Here is a 16,036-nt window from a genome sequence, read left to right as displayed (position 1 = left end):
CATGGATAAAACCAAGGGATGATTGACTTTGACGTACCCAGAGCACTGTCCCTTCTGACATCAGGCATTTCTACAGAGAGGTATTTCATTGGCTTCAGTTTTCATTGACACCATTTAAATTTTGCTTAAGAATTATTATTTTTTTTTTTTTAGAACCCAGAACTTAGTGCATTTCATTTTTATAAAATTAGAATAATTTATATCCTTCTTTTCATTGCAAAAAAAATACAGCCCAAACACACGTCAAGGTATAAACACTTCACGAATGACAGACGCTTCACTTATTTCACCTGCTTAATGGTGAGTTAGACATTGATCAACCAAACAACTTTGGCAACTTGCACAAAAATATGTCCTGAACTCAAAAGTGCTGATAAAACTCGCTTTAATGAGGCCTCTATTAAGGAGAGAACTGGAAAGAGAGGAGTGGTGAGTGCTTGGAGGTTGGAGCGTTCCTACACCATCCCGCTCTGTAGCTGTATGTGGAAAGGGTACGGCTGGTAGAACACAGGGGGTTGTCCATGGGCAATGTAGTAGTTGCTGAAGTTTCTGTCACTGATATAGGGAGCAGGCTGATAGTAGCATGTGACATTGGCCGCGTTCGGGATGATGTTCTGTTCTCCCAGCACTTTTAAAGCCAGAATTGTGATCATATTGAGGGTTTGCCTTCGCTCGTGCCCCATGAGGCAGACTGTGCTCTTGTTCACCACCCCACGCAGGGTCATCAAGTAGTCGTACTTGCTCTTCTCCTCCCCGATGAAGTGGTTGCGCAGGTAGGACTCGATTTTCCTCTGCTGCTCGGCAACGTCGGGAAAATCAATGAAGAACCTGGAGCACATGTAACGTTCCAGAGATTTAATTTCAGCCTCATCCGCCGGCTTAAAGTCACGGACCAGGAGGTTGCTGTACTTCAGGAGGCCGCCTCCCCTGATCTCCTCCGGGTTCCGCGTGGAGATCAGTTTGTATTTCAGGTGGTCCATGGCTTGGTTGAAGTCCCCGTACATGCTCTCGGCGATGACGGCGGGGTGATAGTCCTGTGTCAGGGGCCGGTCTGAGGCTCTGTAGACGGCCAGGACGGAGTCCAGGATGATCTGGAAGGAGTCCACGCTGAACTCGAACTGCCGCCGCAGCGAGCTGACGAACTTCAGCTCCACGTTCTTGCCGCTGTTGTTGGACAGTGAGATGAGGCTCCAGCGGTCGTGGTCGGTGGAGACTTTGACCATCTTCTGCACGTAGGCATCTTTCATGGTCTGAGCCGTGATTTTTTGCTTGTTAACACATTTTGGCAAGAAGTCCAATAGACAATTGAGAACTGCTTCCTTAACGACCTGGAACTCAAGCTCACTGGGAAGTTCCACTCCAAAAATGATGTCCAGGTCCTTGTAACTGGTGCCATTGTGCTTCACCAGGATGTGACTGGCAGTGGAACCGTTCAGGCGGATGTCCCTGACATGGATCTGCTTCTCAATGAGCTGCTCCTTTACCATATGGATGATATCCTTTGGCTTTACCTCCAGGGTTGGAAAATTTCCTCTCCCATGAATAGGTATAGCCTCAGTTAAAACCTGATCCAGGATTTTAATCTGATCCCAGGTGAGATAACTGAATCTGTGGTCCAAGTCCTCAGTCATTGTGATGTTGGTTGGCTAAACAGGGAGAAAGAGGAATTGGAGACAAACGTTAAAGAGTTTTCTGGAATACCAGAGAGAACATTTTACTTGGTTATACCAAACTTCCTCCCTCCGTGTAGTGACAGAGCTGTTCATTTTAGAGACACAACCCCAGTTAACAGTCTGAGTCAACCACTGCACTTGTCACAGGCTTTTAATTGAATTTTAATGTGCTCAGGTTTTGATCCTGCTGAGAAGCCATCACGTTATTGTATAACCCATGACTCAAAGTAAATGCAGCAAACCATATAGACCCAATTTAAAACTACTCAAAGGTTAATAATATGTAGTACTTGGTGGTTCTAATGAACTCCAAATAAATATCACCGTGAAGAGATAAAATGAGCAAAATGAGCAAATTTGTTCTTTCTGTCCTGCCTAGACATCTCCCTTGATCTTCAGTGACTTGGAATACTTAAAAGTACTAAAAGACCAGGAAGTTTTTTTTTGTGAAAACCAGGAATGTTGCAACCTGCTCCCTGTTTATCCAGCCATATGCCTTGGATGAACTTTGGTCTCTATGGATCACATAAGCACACGCATCTTTTAACATCACTTGTGGTTTAAGGACTGGATATCTGATAATTGTCAAGTTGCTTCCACAATGTTTCTGTGGAAAATATTTCCCTTCTAAGGCATAAGCTATGTTTTACAATTATGTATCAATGCTGCAAGTCGTGGTTTGCAGATCTGGTGAGAAAACCCCTTCCAGTCTTGTGGAAAAATGACCTCCAGAAAGAAGCACCTATAGAATACATGGGTCAAAGCTCAGCTTTGGGAATTTCTCAGTTTAAAATGCTATCTTGAATTCATATAGCATCACATTTAACAAGGAGATGAGACACTCAGGTGGTGGCCAGGTGGCATCTGAGCGGGCTCAGTGAGGCACGAGCCGGGTGGAAGAAGTGCCTTTGGGAGTCTGCCAGCACCCAGAACCTGCTTCCGAAACACCCCCGAGTGTTTCTGCAGCCAGATGGCTCAAACATATTCTTTCAGCCAAAGCTCAAGAATAAAAATAAAGTAAAATCATACTAAGCAACAACACTACTGAAAAGTCCCCACGGTTGTTTCTTAACCAGTGGTGACTCCATATGTACGTTGTCATACGTTCCCCTTCCCTCGCCTTCAGATTCCACATTCTGGAATATTTTAGTAATTTCAAGTAACCTGTGAGCTGCCAAACAGCTTGGGAATATGGCAGAGCTCTATTTCACATTCTTCTGCTGGAATTTCAGCTCCCATTAAGCTGATGAGGAGCATATGTAATTCCAAGCACCTTCCTGGCCTCATGATGAAGGATGGGATTAACCAGATGTTTGAAGTTGAAGGAATGTTTTAAAAGTTGGCTAAAGCAGGACTCAAGTTGGGAATTTAATTGACAGTGTGAAGGTCTTGGAATCAGTCCCATAGGTCTGGCACAACCATGTAGCTCCTGGCACCGTGCACACAGTGTATAATTCCACACCCATAACAGGTATGTTTTCAGGTGTATTCAAAAATACCCACATTTTTCCTGCAGGCATTTAGAGGACACAACATTTGAACTGAAAAGGAGAGAAACTGCCCTTCACAGCACTGCCAATTTTACGTGCTAATGATTTCACCACTGAATATTCATTAGAATTCCATGCTTATTCCTTTAAAACTATAGCTGTGCATCCTTCAGAGCCTTTATGACAACTCAGTACAAGTCTATCCTAAAAACCAGCTTTTACAGAGAGCTACTGTTAATTCTGGAAGTGGGACAACCTTGGATGGAAGCAGGTTGGAAGGAGAGGGTTTTGTTGAAATGTTTTATGCTGCCATGCTGTTACCTGAGTCATTCATAGAATCGCAGAATTAAGGTTGGAAAAGACTTCCAAGATCATCAAGTCCAGCTTTTTGTATGCCAGATTATGGTGGAGCAGCCCAAATGATCCCCTAGCAAAGTTAAAATTGTCAGAATTGTTGTCTAAGCAGTAGTTTTTATTACGGCATTTGTTTGAGATTGCAAAACCTTGACCTTTCCGAGGCTGATGCTGTGATGTAAAAAAAAAAAGGGGGTAGAGAGGGGAATGCTGAAATTCAACCCCCTTTTAGCAGAGGGACCCTCTTCAAACACTTGGAAAGTCAGAAGATGGACGTATCCCTAAATAAGCTTAGAAATCCTTCCTTTATTGCTACATGTTTTTAGGTATTTCAGATGTTATTGCAATATACTGAGGTTTGAAACTGAAAGGAGAAGGTAATGTCAATAAATCTCTCTTTTGTGTTGAAGAGGCATCCCGCAAAATGCCATTTTTCTGAAGTGATTCCTGGAGAATCTGAGGATGCTTTGGGAGCTCAGAGTCTCACCATTAATGTTTTATGATAAATATTAAAGAATTCTGTGCTGAAATAACACCTTCAACTCTGACAAGTGAGAAAAATGTACTAGGAAAAAACCCAGGAATTCAGTTTTCCAAATTATTTTAAAGAAGAATTAATTTGGAGGTAAGCCTAAATAAATATTAGTAGTAGTAGCAGTATTTTTTATTATTTACCACCAGTTTGCAACCCAATACTTTAACCCTGCACTCTCCTAGAAGGATTTTATCTTTTTATTTTCTTCAATCATGTCTGGCAAAAAGAACAATTTCCAGGCACTTTTACAGTCATTAGGAACCTGATTTCTCAAAGCAGGGGCAAATATTTACTTACTGAGGTGCTCTGGTTAATGCCAGGAGTTATAATTAATATAATTAGCCTCAGTTACAATACATCAGCAGCAACATTGAGGCTGTAATTAGTCAAAGTGTTGTGTAAAACGAGAGCTCCTGGGATGAAGGGAAGGAAACTCCCTGCACGTGACCACAGCACCTGGATGAAGCCAAGCACAAGTGAGTACTGAGCTGGTTAATTAGAAAAGGGGCTGGAAAATCACTTTATTCCTTGGAAATTGCTGCTGTATGCAATGGAGGATGATCAATTTACATGGGAAGAGAGTGATAGGACAGGGGAATGGTTTTAAAGGAAAAGAAGGGAGGTTTAGATTAAATGAGACAGAAATTCCTCCCTGTGAGGTTGCTGAAAGGGCTTGGAGCACCCTGGGACAGTGGAAGTGGAACTGGAAGCAGATGATCTTTAAGGTCCTTTCCAACCAAACCATCCTGGGATTCTGTGATCCCTGGATGCAGATCCCTCACAGGCACCCCCAATCCCAGCTGTCCCTAAGCCTTCCCTGCTGCACCCTGCCAAAGAATTCCCTTTGTAAAACTCCTTCCACACAAATACCCCAAAGCATCTCACATGATCCACATTCAGGGTTTTCTTGTCCTAAAAGCTGCACACAGGCAAATGGAAGCTGCACAAACATCACCACCATGGCAATGAAATTCAAAAGGGTTTTTTCCCCACACTTCATCAATATTTTGATTTACTGAGATTCTCTCCTAGTGATTTTTCAGAAGTTTCTTTGTTTATGGGATTTTAAATGTTACCATAAACTGCAACAGACCCTGAATCCCATCTCATTTAAGATCTCTGCCAGAAAAAAAGGATGAGGAAAAGCAGTTTTCAGGTTGTTTTCTTTTACATACATCGGCTAGAGAAGAACAGAGTAAGATGGATCAGACCCAGTCAAGTTTTTGATATATCATCCTTATTATAAGGTTAGAAAAATATTTCCCTGACTCAACTTCCAATTAGTCCTTGAGTGGTCACCTTCACCTGATAAAGCAGTCACAATGTGGAAAAATGTTTGGATACTTAAACATAATATTGTTAAATTTTATCATTTATTTTCCTATTGAAATTAGAGGCTCTAATTTTCTTTTTGGAGCAAGCAACTCTGAGTTTGGGCTTACAATGATGCTAAAATGTTTCATTAACCACCTCTTAGCACTCCACCGTGCATGAGCTTCATCAAAAAAAATCCAAGCAGATCTGGCTTTACATCTGAATGAAGCAAATCTGCCATGCTAATGACAGCTTTCATGCTCCCCACAACTTTCATAGAAACAGATACTTGCAGTCTAGAGAACAGTCTCATCAAATTTAGCTCATATTTTACTGATAAACTGTTTAGATTCTCTTTTTATATATTCCATAATGTTGATTCAGTGTGTTTTCAAAGGGTTTGCCATGTGCTGGCATTTTCAGGCAGGGTACAGCTGAAATAGTTTTTGTGCAGCTGTGGCAGCTCCATCCTCTTCCCTTTGCTTCTGTTTCTCCCATGTTTTTCTGTTTACAATAAAGGTTGGGAATACTTAAATGCTCCAATTCTTTTTACTTTGCACTTGAAATCAGTTGTGCAGGGACTTTTCACAGATCACAGAACTCCAGAATGGGTGAGGTTGGAAAAGCCCTCCAAGACCATCGAGTCCCACCAGTGCCTGATCCCCACCTTGTCACCAGCCCAGAGCTCTGAGTGCCACCTCCAGCCCTTCCTTGGACACCTCCAGGGATGGGGACTCCAGACTTCCCTGGGCAGCCCCTTCCAAGGCCTGGCCACCCTTTCCATGGAGAAATTCCTGCTGCTGTCCAACCTGCACCTCCCTTGTCACGCCTTGAAGCTGTTTGCCCTCATCCTGTCCCTTGTTCCCTGGGAGAAGAGGCTAAAAAAACAAAGATGTAGCAAAATGTCTTTGGAGCTGCTGTGGCAGCCTTGTTTTGGGGGATTGCTCCAGAAACACCCACAGAAATTCTGCCATTCCTCTCACCTCTGCACTGGTTTTCCTGCTTACACATTATAAACATCACTATAAATGTCCATGATCTCCTGCTAAAGCTTTATTTTAATTCAAAGATCCATTTCTCTATTAAGCTGGACATTTGGAAGTATTTTGCTCACTTACTTCAGCACTGCAGCTGGCATAAGCTCCAAAGGCAGGAATGTCAAACGTGGAGGGACGTCCAGCCGTAATTTAAACCCAGATGGGACAAGGAGAAGCAGTAAAGCATCTGGGAAACCTAAATGGGGACATATTTAAACTGGTTTGACAGTGCTTTCCATGAGTTTTTCCTTCCATTAATGTTAATGCAGGTGGTGAAGGCAGTGTTTATTTATCCTGTTATCAAGAGATAACGCATGAATTGCCATCAGTTTTCAGTCCAGTTCCCACTGAGTTTCCCTGGGACATCAAATGATAGCTCAGCTCTTCCCTGGCAGATAAGGCTGCAAGGTGGGCAAAATGCACTGCAAAGCTGTGGGCTTGGGCCGTGCCACAGAATGGCACCTTCAAGGGCACAAAAAATAAACACAGGACGAGACTTGATCCACAAAAACGTGTCCTACCTTTTCCACCCAACAAAAGGAACATGGATAATGGCTTTAAGGGAAAGAGGGCAGGGCTAGATGGGATATTGGGAAGAAATTCTTTCCTTTAAGGGTTGGGAGACCCTGGCACAGGGTGCCCAGAGAAGCTGCATCTGCCACTGGATCCTTGGAAGTGTCCAAGGCCAGGTTGGACAGGACTTGGAGCATCCCAGACTAGGATGTTTCCATGCCCATGGAACAAGATGGGATGTAAGGTCCCTTCCAACACAAACCATCCTGGGATTCTGTTTCTACTGGAATATTACAGGATATTGGCCCAATGAGCTGGGAGTTCTCAGGAGGCACAAAATGAGGAGTTTAACTTGGGCACCCAATATGAAATCATAATCCATATTCTGTCACGCTGGATATTTGGGTTTTTTTGGAAGTCCCATTTCTCCATCATGACTCATGGTAGACTCATTCTTAGACAGATGGGGATCCCCTCACAGGGCAACTTTTTCAAGGGCCTATTTATCATGACTTGGTATCAGTTCCCACAACACATCAGGCTCCTTCTCACAGGGCCCCCAGTCCAAACCAGCCCTTTAAAAAACATGAGGCCAGCTGTATCTCAATTACTCTAAAATACTTCAATAACTTTTAAAAAATAGCTGCCATTTGCAATATTTGGTCTGTCTGGGGCTATGGTCATCCTTGGGAAGTTCCTGCTTTAGGAAAAGCTTATTTGTACTACCAAACACATACTTAGGGACTAAATCCTGAATAATATTCCCAGCAAGAATGCAAAATCCCACAGACTCACCGTGGCAGGATGACTGGGAGTGTGTATTCCAGCAGAGTTAATAGGATGAGTCACTGAATCATTTGGTAGAAATATGAATTGTCATCTTGTTGCTGACAGAAACACAAAGCTCCCCGGGAAAGCTGCAGGAAATAAAACCCAAGAAACAATCACATTCATTTGGAGATCAATGTTAACCACTGGTCACCTGCTGGACATAATAAATGATGCATTACAGCCTGGCAGTCCTGCAGGTGTAACAACAGACTTTGAAGTTGGGAATGGTAAGGGAAAAGTAGTGGAAAAAGCACCAAAGGGTTTATAAAGACTCTGGGTTTCAGGTCATGCTTAATCCACTGCAAGGATATTAACAAACCTGCCATTTTCCCTATGGGATTTTGAGTGGGAATTTAATATTATTAATAGACATGCAAATTAGCAGGGATGTAGTAGAAACATATAAAATTTAGAATGAATAATAATTCAGCAAAATGAAGTATTATGAATTGTGTAGTGGCTTTAGATTTTTTCAGTCAGAGTGTGCAGCTGACAAGGAAGGTCTTGTTTCCTGGCACATGAGGCTGTTGGTTCATTTAGAGTAAGCCCAGGATCCTGTTGCTGGAATTTCCATGTTCATGCCGTGTGCTGGAATGAAATATTTCTGTAAATATTCACCTGCTATCATAAGGCACTCCCTTATATTTGTTTCTCATTTCAAGCATGTGCTGACAGTCAGTATTCTCAGGCTTTCCTTGCAAGACCTCCAATTCCAGCACCCCATCCTGCAAAGCTCACAACACCCACTCCAGTTCCCTGCCTATCCCAAGCAGGGCCTGTCCACTGTCTCATTTGATATTCACAGGAATTTACTCCTTGTTGAGTTGTGTTCCACAAGCTGTGCTTTTATGCTCAAATTACATATGGTTCTTACTGAAGATAATATTTAAAGTATGAATTAAGGATAAATATCTGCATAATCTGCAGGAAAACCTGAAATTATAGCCCGAGGAGGTATGGACTGTGTTATTCCTTTATTAGGAATATAATGGATTTTTCCTTCCTGCTACAGCAGGCAGATTTTTATCCCTGAAAAGGCCATTTTAGTGCTGCCAGAAGCACAGCACTTGCTTTGCTCACCCTGTGAGGACCTGTCTGTTGTGCCAGGGCCCGTCTGCAGCTTTCATTTGCTTTCCAACTCCTGATGGGCCACTAATTAGCTGAATGCATGTTCCTGACCTGCTCCCAAATCCATGCACTGACAGCTCACGTTGGCAGCTGGAAAAAAAGGGTTAAATCTGGCAAGGGCTGAGCTCTGCTCTGAGCCTGGCAGTGAGCAGCCAGTTAGGCCTTGATGGCAAAGGGAAGAGTTCTGGGCTGCTTAGATAAAAGGATCTCAGCATGTGGAGTCTGGAAAAGTCAGACAAATCAGTCACTTTGCAAAAAAAAAAAAAATATACAAACTTCTTTTTAACACTGAAATATTGTTATTTCTTTCTGTGTAAGGATGGAAGGTTTAATGGATATATGATATGCATTAATAGATATATCACTGTGATAGAACAGATTAACACTGGAGCAGAATTTATGGCTTCCCCTGATGATTTTTAGGGGAAGAAGAGAGAGCCCTTTATAGCTTTTTTTTTTTTTTTTTTTGTAGAAGAAGAGGCATTATTATATAATATGTTCATAGAAGCAGCAGCTGAGATTGATGAGCTGCTTTGCCTACTGGGACATTATTCCCAACAGCTGCCTTTTACTGGCTCAGCCACCACAGGAAAAAGCATCATTTCCTTACTCTACGCTCAGGGTTCCCAGGATTTTTTCAGCTGAAGGAAAAACGAAAATAAAAATGACGATGTCAACAATTACCCTGTGTTTTAAAGAGATTATTTCCCTGTTCCTGAATCTGGGATGTGAATTATGGCAACATGCACCAACAAAGCCGTTCCCAAGCCTTTTCCCTTGGTGTCTCTGTGCCTAAAGAGCACAGGACTATCCTGAGATCCAGCAGGGACTGGGAGATGATGTGGGCTCTGTGCCCTGGATTCCCCCCTGTGCCACAGTTTCCCAGCTGGTCACTCCTTTGGGCATCCCCACTCCCAGGTCCCATCCTAAAGAATATCGACCCTCAAATCTTCCAGGTGGACCTCAAATCTTTGGTGGATGTGGAGGTTGCTCAGACATCTCATGAGCTCTCCCTCACCTCTCAGGAGGTGATGCCTCCTGAGCTGGCAGGAACAAGAGCCGAGGGTCGCAGAGATTCCTTCCTCTCCCTGTGTGCTGCAGCCTCCCTGACTGCTCTGCTCAGCTCCTCAGACTAATCCCAAAATCTATTTACTCACTCGAGATCCCAGTGACTCAATCCAAAGCTCACTTATCAAGAACTCTCATTATTATGACTAAATTGCAGCAAAAGCAGGCAAGGTAAAAATTGAAACAATCCTTCTTTTCCACCTATTAACCATCTTCATAATCATCTCTCCTCTTCAAATGCCAGAGGAAGAGGGATGAGCGATGCCAGGTGCTACTGCAGCCCTAAAGCTGGGCTGCTTTCAGGTAAAAAAAAGGCATTACAAAGTCAAGGCTCTCCTCAGGAACTCTCCAGAACCATCTTCCCCTCATCTACACCAAAGGACAACTGTCAAATATTCCCATGGTCACTAAACCATGAGAGGATCCTCTCTGTTTTGAGAGGATTCCAACACAACCACATCCACTAAATAGATTTCTCTTTTTTGACTGATCACACCCCAAAACCCCTTGCTGGAAGCTTCCTTCAGTCAATGCAGTGTGGGGGGATTCCTCTCTAAACCAGTACTGAGCCACTGGGTATTGAGGATGGGTTTTGATGGTTCACCCAGAGTGGATTTGGAGTTTTCCTTGGGAGGAGCCCCAAAGATGAAAGAAATGCACCCTGAAGGCCTCTCTGCCTCACCCCTGCTCTGCACAGGTTACAGAAGTGTTTGTACTGAGCAATTATTCTGTTCCACTCCAGGAGCATTTTCATTTCATGGCAGAAGCCGTGAGCTCCAGGCCCAGGCTCCAGCCTGATTTCTGAAGCAGTTTAGGATCCCTCCAAATAAAGGCTCTTCCCTATTCCTACAGCAAGAGGGGAGTTTAAATTCAATTGGGAAAACTTCTGTGTCCTGGAGCAGGCTGGGCTGGCACCTCCACAGGACTGTGTCTCACAGGCTACTCAAGGTTTACTGTGTCTTCCATTATTTAATTACGTTGCTATTTGTGTTTACAATGTTCATATAGAATTCATATTTTTATGAATTAATTTCCATACTTATATTAGAAAGTTACTCTCTGAATACAAAACACAGCAGTGGGATTTCTTTTTAATGCCATTTTCCCAATTTTACGAGTTACACTGTAAAAGTGGGGAAAAAAGAAATGAATTATTCATTATCTTCAAAGTATTTGCTGCACAGGAGTTTATGTTTAATTTTGCATCAGTAACAGCCAAGATTTCCACAGAAAATAGTTTTTTGATAAGTGAAATGTTTTCTAGAGTTTGCAGTTGAGAAATCTGCAGAACTCTGGGCTAACTACAACAGGAAAAAGGATTCTGACTGCAGCAGCAGAGCAGGGAACTGCTCCTCTTTTGTGGTGAAGGCAGCACGAAATCTCTGTTGACATTATTACTAAAAGGCAGAGAGGAGATAAAGTGATGATTAAACCCAAGAAAAAGGCCTGGGCCCTGCAGCACAGCTGTGCATTCGTGACTTTTCCATCACTATCAATAATTCATAATGACCATCATGCACCTGACGACACCAAGTTGGGGAGAAAGACTGAGTCAAGCTTTCACCAAATGTGCAAAAACATTCAACCTGACATCAGATGTCAGGGCAACAGGACCTGCTGGATAAGCAAAGATCCAGCAGAAAGGGTAATGGAGAAGAAAATCAGCTGATGTGGACATAAATCAACATCTGCTGTAGCCGTTTGTGGCATTTTATGGAGGAAAACTCTCCTTTTGGTGGTACACACTCAAAGAAAGTTTTTAGAGCTTCTAAAATAAGTTTTTCTAGAAAAGAACTGAAGTGATGGTTTACCTGTGAGCAATTCTGCAACAGGAAGGAATCATGCTCAGTATTATGCTCAAGTTTTGCAGCTGGATTCTCCTTTGCTGTACCACACTAACTCAGCATGGCCATAGGCAATGGCACATTGATAATTTCCTGGGGCATCTTAGATCCTCTGCTGGTGCTTTGAATAATTATTTTTGCATGAAGATCATGGTGGCAAAGGCAAAAAGCCAGACTGCAATTCCCAAAATGTTTGTATTTTTTTAATGTTTGAATCCAAATGGCATAAATTCATAGAATCATGGAATGGTTTGGCTTGGAAGGGACCTTTAATCCCATCCAGTGCCACCCCCTGACATGGGCAGGGACACCTTCCACTGTCCCAGGGTGCACCAAGCTCCATCCAACCTGGCCTTGGGCACTTCCAGGGATCCAGGGGCAGCCACAGCTTCTCTGGGAACCTGTGCCAGGGCCTCCCCACCCTCAAAGGGAATAATTCCTTCCATATACTGAAGTGAAATCTGCCACCTTTCAGTTCAAAATTATTGCCTCCTGTCCCACCACTACAGTTCCTGAGAAAGGAATTGCCTGAGTAACAATTCAGTTCACCAGGAATTGCTCTGGTGTAAATGGGAGCAGAATTGGCCTCATCTGTTCATGGCTGAGCATCTCAGTTCTGCGATAGAAACTCTGGGTTGGCTTCCACTCTCCATGGACCACCCCTTGCTCCATGTTACCCATCCATTGATGGTGAAATTTGACTTGGAATTTGCCTCCAAACCCTCTGACTGTTCATTGATTTTCATGCATTAAAACCACTGGGTTAAACACAGACACATAAGAGATATATGACATGGAAGACATAATTATGTGTTAAATCCATAAAAAAAAGCCTATCCCCATACGCAGAGACCATCAAGTTACTGAGACCTCAACAAAGTCTGTCAACAACCTCAGGAGGACCCACCAAGGGCTTTTCAACACAAATGAGAGAGGCAAAACAGAGCAAAAGGTAGCAAAATTTCCCCCCTGCTGTGGCCAAGCATGGGCAGCACAGCCCAAACCCCTCCTGCAGTCTGATCATCAGAGCCCAGAACCACAAACCACTCTGGATTAGGAGTGTTTTGAAACATGGGTAGAATTTAATTCCTTCAAGCAGTGTTAATTAAAGAATTAATTTACACTGCCAGCCTAAATGCTGCTTAATTGACTCTCCAAAATTACTCAGTCTCAATATGATCTTTCAAGAAACTTGGTCTACTTCTGTCTCCCTGATTTACGGTCGATTCATAAATTATGGGGACTCTACTGTGTCAGCAGTTACTCCTGAGCTTGAGCAGGAGCTCAAGCCCTGATCTGCAGGGCAGGAATTTAGGATCAGGCTTTTGCTCACAAGGGTCAACGTGTCTCTGTGTGGCAGCTGAATCATTCCAGAGCACACAGTCCTTACAACAGCCCTGCGTGTCTGGTGCCTAATGAGGCAACAAAACTAAATTTACTGTAAAGTTGTGCCTGGGATGTACAACTGGGCAGGGAGGGTGTGCAGGCAGCACTGCCCCGAGGTCAAAGGTCTGCAGCACTGCAAATTACAGGAATTACTGGTGCTCCCTTTGAACTAAGCTGTGGGAATGCCACAGGGATAAGACGTAAGGAATAGAAGGTATAATGCAGACAAGCTATTCTCCCTCCACACATCAAGCCCATATTCCCAAGTACTGGATGCTGCAGGCACAGCACATAGAGGATGAAAGGGCACAGGGATTGTTTTTAACATTTCTGAATGGGACAGACACATCACATCTGCCTCTAAAGCTTAAGGAGAAGTCAGGAGCACGAAGCATGGGAGAGTCCCTGCTCTGGAGTCACTGTCATTTATTATTCATCCCTTGGCCTTTAGCGGAGAATTCAGCACATCCCCATTCATTCCCACCTGGCTGCTTTTCATGGGAGCCACGAACAGGCTGTTACTCTCAAGGCAGCACACGGAACACAACGTGTGAGCCTGCAGAGCCCAGCCTCCTCTTTCCGAGGGAACAATTAATGCTATTACAGATTTGCAGTGGCTTAAAGATGTATCAGAGATGCCTGTGGGAGAAAGCAGGGAGCACACGAGAGTGATTCCTGTCTGGGAAGACACAGAATTCCAGCCCCGAGTTGCTGGAAAGCAGTTTTGCTTTGCATGCAGGCACTTCCCAATAGTTCAGAGCACAGAATCGCAGCTTGCTGTCACTGTCACTTCAGTGTCACTGTCACCTCCAGGCTGTGACCTCCCCAAAACTACGGATGGTCCTTGCAGAATACACGGAAAAGGCCTCAGCTACCGGGGCTGTCATCATCTAAGTGGGATGACAGAGCTTCCAACAGCGAGTAAGGAATGCCACGCTCCTACTACCGCTACTACGAATGTGGCGAGGCAGGGCTTGCCCAAAGCCAGGGAGCTTTTAGGATCCAGGCGAAGGAACGCCCGTAGTGGGATGGAGCTCACGTGCAGCCAGACACACACAGCCCCCTCCAGCACCGCCGCCAAGCCTCCCTTTTTACAAGTTCACCCCTAAAGTTTCTAAGGAAAACGCCTTACGGAGAGAGAAAGAAAAGGTCCGAGCCGAGCCGGGCGCTCCGGGTTTCTCCAAGTTTTTTAACCGAGGCCAACCGCTCCCGCAACGGCCCCGCCCGGCCCAATGCCGCGGGCACCCGCGACCCGCCGGCCCTGCGGGCTGGGCGCTCCGGGGACACTCACTCGCCGTGCGGGGGACACCCATCCACCGAGCGGCCCGGGGGGGACATTCACTCACCGCGCGGCTGCGGGGACGCTCAGTTACCGAGCGGCTGCAGGGGACACGCTCCGTGCGGCTGCGGGGGACACTCAGTCACCGTGCGGCTGTGGGGACACTCACTCACCCGTGTGGGGACACTCACCGTGCGGGTGCAGGGGACGCTCCGTGCGGCTCTACGGGACGCTCCCCGCGCGGTGCCCGCGCCGCTCCAGCCGGGGCCGCCGCTGTCCGCGGCCGCGCTGGTGCTGAAGGGGCCGCCCCGCCCCGCCCCGCGCCCGCCCCCGCCCGCCCCCGCGGAGCGCAGCGCCACGGCCGCCATGGCAACGCCGTGAGGGGGCCGCGCCCGCCGCCGCCCGGCCGGCACCGCCGGGATCCCCGCTACCCCCGGCGGCCCTGTCACAGCCCGTACCCCCTGCACGCCCGCAGCCCCGGCTCGGAGGGGCCGCACGCCGGCACCGCGGCCGTGCTGTGCCACCCGCGGTGACGTGGAGAGGACGCGGCCAGCATCGCCTCGTCCACCTTCCCCTGCCGGTGGAGGGCACAGAACTGTGGAAGCGTGGAATCAAAGGAGCGTAAAATCTGGGAATTGTTTCTGTTGGAAAAGCCCACTAAGGCCACGGAGAGACCTCAGCGCTGCCAAACCCACCACTAATCCGTGTCCCCAAAGTGCCACACCTATATGGCTGCCAAATCCCTCCAGGGATGGGGACTGAGGTCCAGCAGCACTTGGACAACGCTCTCAGGAACAGGGTTGGATTGTTGGGATGTCTGTGCAGGGCTGGGAGCTGGACTTGATGATCTTGATGGGTTCCTTCCAACTCAGCATATTCCACGGTTCTGTGATTCCACCACCGCCCTAGGCAGCCCATTCCAATCCAATGCTTTAAGAACCCTTTCCATGAAAAAATTTTTCCTAATATCCAACCTGACCTCCCTGGTGCAACATGAGGTCCTGTCAGCCCACGGAAATAAGGTCCCACTGACTTGGTGGCAAACATTTTTATCCTGGTGATCCAGTTCTCAAATCACTAAACCCAAGAAAAGTCAGAACTACATTATTTAGTTTTGAGGTCCTTCCTGCACAAATAGTCTGTGGGTTTGGCCTCACTATTTCATAAAATCCTGGCATGGTTTGGGTTGGAAGGGACCTTAAAGAGCATCGTTCTACCATGCCATGGGCAGGGACATGTTCCACTATCCCAGGGTGCTCCAAGTCCTGTCCAGACTAGCCTGGGACACGGCCAGGGATGGGGCAGCCACAGCTTCTCTAGTCAAGACACCTGCACAGGATATAATTGCCAAGGAAATCTAAGGAAAGCTACGTTTCAGAAGTGCAAATAGAAGGATTAAGATGACTGAGGAGAAATCATGTGAGTACCAGCACCTGCAGTTTGGCCACTCAGTCCCCCAAATTGTGCCTCACCTGCAGCTCTGCCCTTCCCGGAGTAGAAAAGTGCTTGGCTGCTGTGTGATCCTCAGCTCTGGAAGCAGGATCTCCTCCAGCGTGGCTCTGCTTGGAGATGGTCCCACTGTAA

General features: G+C 45.7%; 1 protein-coding gene across 7 annotated transcripts; it reads right to left on the bottom strand.

The window, feature by feature from the left end:
• Nucleotides 1-368: 368 nt before the first annotated feature.
• Nucleotides 369-16,033, bottom strand: TENT5D (terminal nucleotidyltransferase 5D). 7 transcript variants are annotated; one of them, XM_053990385.1, is made up of 5 exons: nt 15,925-16,015; nt 8,828-8,965; nt 7,712-7,833; nt 6,485-6,599; nt 369-1,646 (listed from the first exon to the last, which is right to left on the bottom strand). In XM_053990385.1, the coding sequence occupies exon 5, from the start codon at nt 1,629-1,631 to the stop codon at nt 456-458; it is 1,176 nt and encodes a 391-aa protein (XP_053846360.1). In that variant the 5' UTR covers nt 1,632-1,646; nt 6,485-6,599; nt 7,712-7,833; nt 8,828-8,965; nt 15,925-16,015; the 3' UTR covers nt 369-455. The 7 variants fall into 7 exon arrangements, with proteins under 7 accessions (XP_053846360.1, XP_053846357.1, XP_053846358.1 ...); XM_053990382.1 differs by lacking the exon at nt 8,828-8,965 and having other exon boundaries at nt 15,925-16,032; XM_053990383.1 differs by lacking the exons at nt 8,828-8,965; nt 15,925-16,015 and adding an exon at nt 14,644-14,758.
• Nucleotides 16,034-16,036: the final 3 nt, after the last annotated feature.

Source organism: Vidua macroura, chromosome 14 (genome assembly GCF_024509145.1).
Source record: "Vidua macroura isolate BioBank_ID:100142 chromosome 14, ASM2450914v1, whole genome shotgun sequence".
In the NCBI taxonomy this organism is placed as follows: domain Eukaryota; kingdom Metazoa; phylum Chordata; class Aves; order Passeriformes; family Viduidae; genus Vidua; species Vidua macroura.
Note: the sequence above shows the minus strand (reverse complement) of the source record. Positions and strands in the feature narration are given on the sequence as shown.

Bases quoted from the DNA above. Each gene is read 5' to 3' on its own strand.
- TENT5D (XM_053990388.1), bottom strand. From the start codon at position 1,631: ATGACTGAGGACTTGGACCACAGATTCAGTTATCTCACCTGGGATCAG.